This window comes from Cryptomeria japonica, chromosome 8 (genome assembly GCF_030272615.1).
Source record: "Cryptomeria japonica chromosome 8, Sugi_1.0, whole genome shotgun sequence".
Taxonomy (NCBI): Eukaryota; Viridiplantae; Streptophyta; class Pinopsida; order Cupressales; family Cupressaceae; genus Cryptomeria; species Cryptomeria japonica.
The window spans coordinates 525,459,611-525,471,871 of NC_081412.1; the positions used below are offsets into that span (position 1 = coordinate 525,459,611).

General features: G+C 38.7%; 1 protein-coding gene across 5 annotated transcripts in view; it reads right to left on the minus strand.

Moving 5' to 3' along the window:
• LOC131055417 (thylakoid membrane protein TERC, chloroplastic) overlaps positions 1-12,261 on the minus strand; it is a 316,462-nt gene that overhangs the window by 222,860 nt on the left and 81,341 nt on the right. For 3 of the 5 annotated variants that reach the window (XM_057989900.2, XM_057989899.2, XM_057989897.2), the window contains exons 3-4: positions 7,698-7,782; positions 7,502-7,579 (exon numbers count right to left, since the gene is read on the minus strand). In XM_057989900.2, coding sequence (XP_057845883.1) covers positions 7,502-7,579; positions 7,698-7,782 — 163 coding nt within the window. The remainder of the gene's footprint in view (positions 1-7,501; positions 7,580-7,697; positions 7,783-12,261) is intronic. The other 2 variants (XM_057989901.2, XM_057989898.2) reach the window with 1 other exon arrangement.

Here is a 12,261-nt window from a genome sequence, read left to right on the forward strand (position 1 = left end):
TACAAGGCTCAGTTAGTAGCAAAAGGGTTTTCATAGAAGGAGGGCATCGACTATGAGAAGACATTTGCTCCCACAACCAAGATGAGTACCATTCGGCTTGTCCTCGCTCTCTCAACTTAGTTTGGATGGAAAGTCCATCAAATGGACGTCAAGAGTGCCTTTCTCAATGGTGATTTGCAGGAAGAAGTCTACATGACATAGCCTCCACGTTTCAAGGTTCCTGGCAAGGAACACCAGGTATGTAGACTAGCCAAAGCACTCTATGGCCTCAAACAGGCTCCTCGTGCATGGTATATAAAAATTGATAAGTACTTGATTGAACAAGGCTTTCAGAGTAGTCCTTCAGATCCCAATTTGTATGTCAAACATACTAGTGATGATATTATATTTCTCGTAGTCTATGTTGATGATCTCATCATTACTGGCAGTGCAGCACATTTGATTAATGCAAGTCAAACAGAATTTGTGTAAGCATTTTGATACGACAGATGTGGGACTTCTCCATTATTGTCTCGGTGTAGAGGTTTGGCAGACTAATAGCCACATATTCATTTCTTAGTCAAAGTATGCCAAGAGCTTATTGGATAAGTTTCGAATGCAAGAGTGCAAACTTGCATCTACACCTATGGAGATAGGGCTGAAATTATCAGCCAAATCAGATTCACCTGTAATGGATGAGTCTTCATTCAAGCAACTAGTGGGCAAACTCATCTATCTCACCACCACTAGACCTGACATCGATTATGCTGTGAGCTATATTTCTTGCTTCATGTCAGCCCCAAACGTTGAGCATTGGGTTGCAGCAAAGCATGTGCTTAGATATGTGAAGGGCACTTCTGATTTTGGCATTTTGTACAGAAAAATAAAAGATCCTAGGCTAGTTGGTTTCACAGACTCGGATTGGGCAGGTTGTGTTGATGACAGAAAGTCAACTTCTGGGTATGTTTTCAGCTTGAGTATAGGTGCAGTCACATGGACCACCAAGAAACAACAGGCAATAGCTCTTTCCTTGTCATGTCCCCTCCTTGATCATTAGATATATCCTAAATGAAGTAATTATTATTATTAATTAATATAATAATAAAACGAATTATTATTTGAAATCTATTTATTTATTAAATATTATTATTTAATTAATATATATTAATATTTATTACTATATAATATTCCTGAAATATTCAAATAAAAATAAATTAATAATATAATCATAGAAACTAAATATAAATATATAAATATATACTTAAAGCAAGATATGTTATCACAATATCATGTTGAATACGATTCTTGTACTAAGGAATGAGGAAAAAGTTGCAATTAAAGATTATGGAGGCAATCCGATCATTAGTAATTAGTTAAGGCTAAGATTGCTTGGTTAATTATTTGCAAAAGATGTGATGATAAAGGCATAACTCTTCGTATCACACCCCCATCGATGGGTATGTAAGGGAATGGGGATTAATATATTTTATACACAGCTGGGTGCTAAGACAGTGAACGAAGGTGGTGTATCCACCATTCTCCAAGGCCTTTGACGCATGTAAGAAGGATTAAGCAAGCATGAACAGCATCCACCCATATCGCAGGGGCACAAAGATCAAGATCAGACACAGCAGCATATTGAGGCATATCCTCTCCTTCAATCATCGTATGGTTATATGGAGATAAGACTGGAAGAACGATCAGACATTATAATCAGATACATGACTGCTCAAGCCTCAAACGCATTGTCATAAGAACAGTATTCCAGAAAAGCGATCAGACACAAGTACTAGGAGCAGACCCATAACTGTGTGCAAATACATTTATATAGGAACTCAATCGATTTCATAAGTATCCACAGCATTTATAATGATATATCGGCTCAGTCCACCTGTATGCACAACAGCACTCCAGTCATCACAGATAAGAGTGAAAAGTAATTCGGATTCTGAAATAGAACACCCAGGTAAGTTATGCTAAACTCTAACCAAATGAAATATTAATTTGCACAGAAGGATGATATTGAATCAAACATAAGAAATAATAATCAGTCATATTATATCAAGAATATACATGTATATATATTCCTCACCAATAACTTCAGAAATACATGGCATATATTAACATGTCATACTAGATTTATAACAGTAATGCACAGGGATGTGTTTAATACGTATGCTTAATATATAGGAAGTCTAATAATGATTGAATGCAGAATATTGGTAGTAATATTAATATAGACTGCAACACGTATGACAGTCATTCTTAATTTCTTAAATAGTGGCAGACCAGATCTGATGCATGCTCAGATCTGTCTGTCCTTACCCCCTACTAGATATAATTATTGCTTTTTAGGTAGGGATGGTATTATTAATTTATATATTTGGTAATTAGAAGATACATAAATATTGGATAAGATAATTCAATTCCTTTATTTATATTCAAGTCTGAAAAGGATAATAGATTTGTCTATAATAATTGTCAGTAAGATTCTCCAGATCAGATCAGAACTGTCATTAAGTTATTGGCAGTATTCCCTTCTTGGTGGCATGCACGGTGATGTGTTCAATATGATGAGTAAGATTGGAAGCTCGATAATGATCATATGCAGAATTTAATAATAATATAAATATAGATATTAATATAATAGTTATATATATACATATTAATATAATAATTATTATAATATCTTTTAGAAACTGTTCTGCAGTAATGCAAAATAATTCATATAACTAGTTATTAATAAATATGTAAATGTTTTATAATGAATCAGAATAAGATCAATTATCTAGTATGGTAAGTTAGCAAGTACTTGATAGACAAAGGAAAGAAAGAATATCACAGATTTGATTCACATTAAGATAGACTTGTCTCTTAATCAAGTTAGTACAAGTCATAAGTACATAGAAATAGATTAATTATGGTTATAACAGGTCTAAACCTAGTAGGGGACATTACATTCCTCGACTGAAGCAGAGTATCGGGGAACTGTTAAGGCAGCATGTGAGGCAATTTGGCTACGTAGGATGCTTGCAGACATGCAAATGTCTCAGCCAAGACCTACTCCCTTGTTTTGTTATAATCAAGGGGTTCTGAAATTAGCCAAAAATCCAGTCTTCCATAAGCTGACAAAGCATGTGGAGCTTCATTGTCATTTCATCCACCAACATGTTGAAGATGGATCAGTGATACTGCAGTACATTCCTACAAAAGATCAGACTACAGATATCCTCACCAAGTCTCTGAGCCCGAGAAAGTTTCTCAAATTTAGAGGGCAGCTTGGTGTGATAGATAGCATGACCATTAAGGGAGGATATTAGAATATTTAATTCTATTTTAGCCACCTATTTTTAGTTCCTTGTTTAATGGTCATTTACTTTATTTATGCAATTAGCTTTTAAGCTTAATTTACCTTTTACGCTTAATTTAGCGTTTAACTCTTTAGTCTTTTACTTTAACGTTTTGTTCTATTTATAGAACATCGTCTTGTAGACTGTTTATATACGTGCGTATATCTTTCAATGTAATTATCCGATTATTGAATCATTCATTCAATTATTTTTCACATCTAAACCCTGAAAGTGATATCAATGATTCTTTTTCTCATTTTGACTTATGTCAATCCAAAACCCTAATTCATGCCACCTTTGACCCTATGGCATTTTCTTGCAAATCAACAACTTTTAGCAACATTAACCACCTTAGCAAGGTTGGCAATGCAACCTCAATCCTGACTTGACAAGACATATTCATCTCCCATGAGCAAAGGCTAACAGCTACTAAACTTACCAAGCTAAGACGACCTAACTAGACTCCTAAGCTTAAGCAAAAAGTGGGGGTCCCCATTTACAATGGACCGATGTGTGAAAACGTCACAACAGGAAGCAGCATCGAACTCCATTCTCCAATGGACAAGCTTGCAGAGCATCCAAGGTCTTGCAGCTAGTTCATGCAAATGTTTGTGGACCAATGAATACGGCATCGGTCACTACTGCCAAGTATTTTCTTCTATTCATAGATGATTTTAGTAGAAAAATGTGGGTGTTTTTCTAAAAGCAAAATCAGATGTCTTTAATGAATTTCAAAAGTTTAAGGCATTAGTTGAAAAAGAGTCATGTCAACAAATTGTAACTCTTAGGTTAGATGATAGGGGTGAATTCTATTCCACTAAATTCACAAACTTTTGTGTTCAAGACAGAATCAAACGTCAGTTCACCACATCCTATACCCCTCAGCAAAAAGGTGTTGTTGAGTAGAGGAACCGAACCATAACAAAGATGGCTCAGTGTAATTGAAAACAAGAATGTGCCTAAGAAATTTTGGGCTAAACCAGTCTACACTGCACTATACCTTCTAAATCAGTCTCCCACACAAGCCATTAAGAAGATGGCTCCCGAAGAAGCTTGGTCAAGGAGGAAACCGAAAATCAACCACCTCTGGATTTTTGGTTCGACTACATATACTTGGATTCCTAATGCAAAGAGAACAAAGCTCGATTCCAAGAGTCAGAAGTTGATGCTTACAGGCTACATGGACAATCATAAGGCCTATGAGTTGATTGATGCGAACGCTGACCATCTCACATTCAGCAGAGATGTGGTTTTTGATGAAGATAGTGGGCCTTTTCAGCTCACTTCTCCCATCCACCGTCCTGAAGTTTAGGCTCTGCAGAAAATAGATATAGGTGTTCCATTAGCTTCAACTGAAGGGAGGGATTCTAATGATTCTGAACCTGAAGTTGTGGAATCACCAAGGCATGATATTGTACCACCAAAGTTCCCTCAGGAAAACCTGGATCAGCGTCCAGATGATTTTATTCCAGGCAGCCCAAGTCATGTTGCTAAATCTGATTTGGAAGTGGATGGTTCTCCTCTCCATCCTACATGATGGGAAAAGCTTATCGGTGATGTTCGTGATGATGAACTACTCAAGGGTAGATCTTCTATAGGCAAGAGAAAAAAGAACATGGTCAACTTTTCTCTTGTGGCCAATATTCAGTGTTTTTGAGCCCTAGACTTATTCAGAGGCAAAAGGAATACCTGAATGGGAAAAGGCCATGGAAGCTAAACATCATAGTCTTCAGAAGAATAACACTTGAGTTCTATCTGATCTTCCACTTGGGAAGAAATCCATTGGCTGCAAATGGGTGTATAAAGTGAAGCACAAAGCTGATGGAACACTTGATAAATACAAAGCTCGATTGGTGGCTAAAGGCTTTTGGCAAAAAGGAGTTGATTATGAGGAAACCTTTGCTCCCACAGCAAAAGATGAGCACCATCCGACTAGTTCTGCCATTGCAGTTTAGTCTAGTTGCAAAGTCCATCAGATGGACGTAAAGAGTGCCTTCCTCAATGGTGATTTGGAGGAAGAGGTCTACATGGCGCAGCCTCAAGGTTTCAACGTTGCAGGCAAAGAGCACCACGTATGCAGACTAGTAAAGGCTATTTATGGCCTAAAACAAGCCCCCAGGGCATGGTACGTTAAAATTGATCAATACTTGGTTGAATAGAGCTTTCAAAGAAATCCTTCAGATCACAATTTGTATGTCAAGTGTGCTGGTAATGACACCATTTTTCTTGTCATCTATGTTGATGATATCATGATTAGTGGTAATGGAGAAAACTTGCTTGAACAAATCAAACAAAACTTGTATTAGGCATTTGATATGACAAATTTGGGGCTTCTACATAATTGTCTCGGTGCAGAGGTTTGGTAGACAAGTGGCAATATTTTGATCTCTTAGTCGAAGTATGCCAGGACTTTGATGGAGAAGTTCAGGATGCAAGATTGCAAACCTTCATCTACACCTATGGAGAAAGGACTGAAACTATCAACCAAATTAGATTCACCTGTGGTGAATGAGTCAGCATTCAAGCAACTAGTTGGCCGCCTTACATACCTTATGACCACTAGACCTGATCTTAGTTATGCTATGAGCTACATATCTCGTTTCATGCTAGCCCCTAAAGAACATTGGGTTGCAACAAAGCATGTACTATTATGTGAAAGGGACACCTGACTATGGCATATTGTACAACAAAAGCAAAGATCCTCGGCTGATTGGTTTTATAGACTCAGATTGGGTAGGTTTTGTTGATGACAAGAAGTCTACTTCTGGGTATGCCTTCAGTCTTGGCATGGGTGTAGTCACATGGACCAATAAGAAGCAGTAGGCAATAGATCTTTCCTCGACAAAAGAAGAGTATTGGGGAAATGTTAAAGCAGCATGTGAGGCAGTTTGGCTTCGAAGGATGCTTTCCGACATGAAAATGTCTCAAGCAGGGCCTTCACCCTTGTACTATGGATCTGTGACAATCGAGGGGTGTTGAAACTTGTCAAGAATCCAGTCTTCCACAAGCAAACCAAACATGTTGAGCTTCATTGTCATTTCATTCACCAGCTTGTTGAGTTCCAACTGTGGACCAAACTGCAGACATTCTCACCAAGTCTCTAAGCCTAGACAGGTTTGTAAAAATTAGGGGGTAACTTGGTGTAGTTGATAAGATGACCATTAAGGGAGGGTATTAGAGTAATTAATTGTTATTTAGTGGTCATTAATTATTAGCTAGTTTAGCTAAATAGTTTCTATTCCAGTTTTCTATTACAATTGTTTCGTTTAGATACATCGTAATGTAAATGCCTATATGTAATTCATTTCTATTCATTAATAGATCACGCATTTACCATTTCACATACAACTGTACAGTAGAGTTTTTGTATTGTTGATTTCTTGATATTTAATATTTTGGAATTTTGGGAAGGTTTGTTGATTTACTATAATAGTGGATTTGCTGGTAATTTTGATAATGTAAAAACTGATCAACATCGAAGATGATTTGATATTGCGTAAAATAATGCTGTTTGGTTGCATTAATACAAGGTGTGGGGTTTATAAATGCTCTGATTTTCAACTATCATGGATCAGATCTGAGCATAACACTTGTCCTGGTATTTATATCTGTTGTTCATGTTGATATCAGCTACAGACCTGCTGTCGCACTTAAATATTTCAGCACATAAGGGTTACCAACACCCATTCCAATCATAGATCTTTCAAATCTGTTGTTATACTTGGTAATTTTATATTTTGAGGGTTTTCCAAAGTTCATATCAAGTTGCAGGGTGTTGTATCCATTGTTCATGGTTGTATATTTATAATTGACGACGGTTTTGCAAATTATCATATTTCTGATCAGCATCAATTTCAATAGGGTTTGGCATCTACATTTGGCAAATCATCATCATTTCAGCTTACTCATGTTTTAAAAGTCATCTATTTCCTAAGGTTGTCCAATTGGAAACATTATAACATGAGATTGTTGTAATCCATAAATAACGTATAATGAAGTCTTCTAATTGCATCATAATATTTCCAGAAACAAGACATATAATCGCCCTACAAAATGTTCCATGCTATACATATTTTGGAATGGATGAATCAAACATACCAACAAATTTGAAATGGAAATACTGGCTAATGACAAACATCATATGTTTGTCATCAAAAGTTAATAATTCTTGCCTGAAACTTTAGAATATTCTTGTTCTGTTTGTCTAGAGCATTGCATCAATAACTTCCATCCAATTTTATGACTCCTACCTGAAAGAAGATGCTAAGATGGGATAAGCTGATGCAACAATGCAGTATTCTGCTGAGAAACCAAATAAAATTGCACCAAATGTAACTAAACATTAATGATCTTAATATAACAACAAACCTTTAGATCCATAAGCTAGCCGCAAGCCATGTGGAAAGTATGCCTTTGTACCTGAGGTCCACATATTTGGCAACTGCAGTCCCTGCTGCATTTACAGAATATATATCATCCCTACTAAATTGCAACACTCCAAAGAGCCATGTCCTTCGAATACAAATTCAATAACTCCGAATATTCCCAACTAATAGGAGTCAAATGAGCATTTAAATCTCTGTCTAATAAAAGGTTGCTTAAACAAGGACCTCAACTTTATTTTAACAACAATCTTATTGAAAATTGCTGGCATATTTTAGGTGCACTTTTAATGTTTTGGTGCCTACATGTTCAATATTACATCCAAATAATACCAAAATCTTATAATTCTGGAGAGACATATATATGCACAAATACAAACCAGACTATGCTCAGATTATCAGAAATCAAAAGAATAGACATAACATACATTTAGAGGTAAAGAAGGTGAACCAAATAAACTAGTTTGGTATATAATATATATACACTGGAAACCAAAGGCACCAATTTGAGAATACTGCAAGCTGTCAACACTAAAACTTGTATTGATAGTGAATCAAACAAGATCTACCTAGAAACTATTCAAAACATGGATATGTTTATATGCAAACATAAATTGTCTTTTTAACTATCACAAAAAAATAACTTTCTGAAGGTAAAGAATCAATAGACATTGCATGACTCTAGGAAACAAGAATGTCTTCATTATCCTCGTATAAATATGCAATTTACAATGTCGGCATTTATAATTGCCTTCGCCTCTCAATGGAAGGGGATTTTTTGACATCAATTATAACTCACTACAGGTGCAACAGTTGGACATAAATTCCTATCACTAACAGTCTAACACTATGCAACTAAACATAATCAATAATATATATATTCTTGTACCCGTACCCAAGGAAACAAAATTGCCATACCTGCATACCCAATTACGTATCCCGTATGTTTGCCACATACGGGTAAACGATTAAACGCAGAAAGTAAATGCATAGAACATAATTGAAATATATTAAAGAACCAGTTTCTGTATTAATTCAACAGTCCATGTACATCAAGTGCTTATAACATCACACCCAGATACGACTATGATGATGCCACGAAGAAGGAAAGGTATACAATATATAATACCCGAAGGGGTGCGACCAACCGTCACGTCCAACTGCCCTTCGGGAAGACTAACTGACTGCTGTAACCCATAATTACCAACGACAACATGACATAATGATTATTCCCAACAACATCATCCCCCCAAGAAAAGAAGTCGTCTTCGGACGACTTAATACAAAATAGAGATGATGTTCATACATTAAACAGAATCAAGGTATAGAACTGCAGGAACTGCTGATGCCAGTCGAGCCCGGAACTCATACACCTGTTGCGTCCTCACCAGAACACCCTTTTCTGCTACCATCCGATGCTCAAGTGTGGATATCACCATTATTGCTTCCACAAGGAGTTTTTTTTTTCATCACAGTCCTCCTGTGCCTAAACCAAACTTGTCTGCAAAACACGCTTTTTAGTCGCAGCCTCCACCAACTGCTACTCAAGTGATACTATCTCCCTAGCCAAAATTTGTCCTCGATAGCCACCCGCGCTGCCCTCTCGGCATCCAACTCTTGAGTACGCTAAGCTAAGTCTCACACTACTACTGCCTCCAACCTGGTGGTCAGCTCCTCCCGAGCCCTCTGTGCATCCACCAAGGCAACCTCACGTCCAGCCGAGACATACTCTGAGTTCCTCAAAGCGTACCAATCCTGCCTAGAAGTGGCCACAACCTTCTGGCACAAAGGCTAGGAGACACCTCAAATCCTCCATCACACTCCCCAAAGGCTGATAACTGAACTGAATAACTCTCTGGTGTCGTACGACTTCGCATTCTTGCAATGCCTTCCTTCAAACTCTGTTTGTTCGCAACCTCCAAATTCATCTCCCTCTACGGCTTATGGCTTCCCCGCCAATGCTTAGCTTCAAGCTTCTTTCTCACAATACGGAACAACCCCAACACTTATCGTGACTTCTCTGATGCCTTCGCCCAACTCAAAAAGTGTATTGTAGCTCAAAAATAAGCTGGGTGTCTAGGGGTAGTGCCCCCAGCGGGGTCCGGGGCAGCGCCCCAGTGGGGTCGAGGAGCAGCGCCCCTCGCGAGGTCGGGGGGCAGCCCCAGCTTCCGAACCACACAGAAGTCCATGGCGCACATCATTTTTGTGATATTTTAAGATGCCAAAAACCTTCTCCACTCTAATTTTTTCAGCATCACGGCTCCAGACTCCATCAACTGATTTTTCAATCTGGTCATCGTTTATTTTTTCACGTGCCATCACCATCGTTTATTCCTGCCATGTCGTGGTATTTTCCCTTTCACCCTCTTTTAAACTGCCGCTGTCGTGCTCCTTCAGCCCTACGGATTGTAATGTCCCGAGACCGTACGGAGGTTATCTGTCGTACGAGGGAGTGGTCTGTCATATGGTCGTTGAGTCGTACAACAACTAGGGTCGCCGGAATCTTGGCGTCGTACGGTGATTGGTCTCACGTACGGTGGATCAATACCCGCCAAGTTCCGCCCTCAAAGGCCGGTGACCTTCATCGACGGTGGTGCACTGTACGATGTCCCACCGCACGGTGGTCTCCCGTGGTGGTTCCATCGTACAGTGGTCCCACCACCACTTGCAAAACATATATATTTATTCATTTTGTTTGTTTTTTTCAAAAAAAAACAAAAAAAAAATTGTTTCTTCTTTTCTTTTTTTCCAATTTATTTTCCTAATCTAGTTGTCCAGAGAGTCTTCAGCTCGGATCCCATGCCTCTGGGATCGCCCTTCATCCTTCTCGGTTTGCTTCGCCTGAGAGTCTCCCACTTTGGTCCTGTGCCTCTCGAGTCGCCTACCAAACCTCTCGGGACCCCTTCCATCCTCTCGGGTCCCCCTCCGGACTCTCGGGTGTCCTTTCAGCCTCTTAGGTCCCTGTTGTGCGAATCGCACACCCATCCCCGTCTTGGACAGGGACCCCCCAGTTTGTGCCTTTCTGTCCTGTCCTGAAATTTGGCTAAGTCTGGAATGTCCTGATCCTGAAATTTGGCTAACTCTGAAAAACTGAGGAAACCTCCCAAAACTAAAATTTGCAATATAACTCCTGGAGGGCCGAAACCACTCTCAAACATCCTGAAAGTATATATGGAATATAACTTAAAGTATAAGTGTCACTTATACTTAAATGTTATATTCCATTAAATGATCCTCCGAGGAGAACTGGACAAACTTGCCCAAGTGCCCAAGCTCGCACTTCTTGAGAAAACATTTAAAATCGCCCAAAATGCCCAATTTCGGACCCTGGGGCTAAAATGTGAAAAAGTTCAAAAGTTACGAAAATGCCCCAAAGGTCCGAATTTCACTTAAGTTGTCCAATTTCGGACCCTGGGCCAAAAAAGTGAAAAAGTTGACAAAACTGGCAGGAGGTCCGAAAAAGTGAAATGTTGCAAAAGTGCCTTCACGTCCGAATTTCACTTAAAGCACCAATTTCGGACCCTAGGGCCGAAATTCGAAGTTTCTTCTAAATTTGCAAAACGCATTTATAGGTCCGAAATTCTTCTGAAAATTACGAAATATGTCTTATGGTCCGAAAATGCCTTTCAGCACCAAAGCGCGAAAACTCCAAAATCGCAAAGGCAGAAAAGTGTGCTAACACTCCGAAATCTTCAAAATCGCGAAGGACGCCTTAAGGATCCGGAGTTTGCTATAAATTTGCGAAAGTCTCCAGTTCGCTAAAACACCTTTGCTCCGAAATTTATAAAAATGCTGAATGGTTCGAAATTCTGGGCAAATTCCAAATATGCTGAAGGGTCCAAAGTTTTTTTTATTTGCAGAAGTGTTTAATGATCCGAAAATTACCCTTCAGCTGGAACAAAAACCCCAAGCGCTCTGAAATTCGCCAGAGGGTTAAAACGCCTTCAAACCTCCGAAATTTGCGAACGCGTTTAGCTCCGAAATTCCAAAACGCCTTATGGTCTAAAGTTTTCTTTTAAATTCCAGAACGCCAGGAGGTCCGAAAATGATAAAGTTGCAAAATTCAAACAATCCGAAATTTCCCAAAAGGGGTGCTTTAGGTCCGAAAATGCTTAAAAAGTTTGTACGAAACCCCAAGAGCTCCGAATTTCGTCCAAAACATCAATATTGGATCATGGGGCCAAAATTTAATATTTGGAAGAGTTGCAAAATCCCCAAATGGTCCGAAATTTCACTTAAAACGTCAATTTTGGACCCTGGGGGGCTAAATTGGAGAATATGATGAAATTACAAAAGGTTCCCTCCATTCTCCGAAATTCACCAGAAAAGCATGTGTTAGAGTTTTAAAATCTGCAGAAGCTCTTCAAACCTCCAGAATCGCGCTATAAGAAGTTTTCAAAACGCCATAAACCCCTTCAAAATGCCCAAGACTCCAAAGGTAAAATCACGCAGAAGTAAAAGACCAAGGATCAGATTTCACAATCGAAGAGAAGGAGAAGCATTTTCAAGATACATCTCACAAAGAGCTTCTCAAGCCAGACGTCGTAATT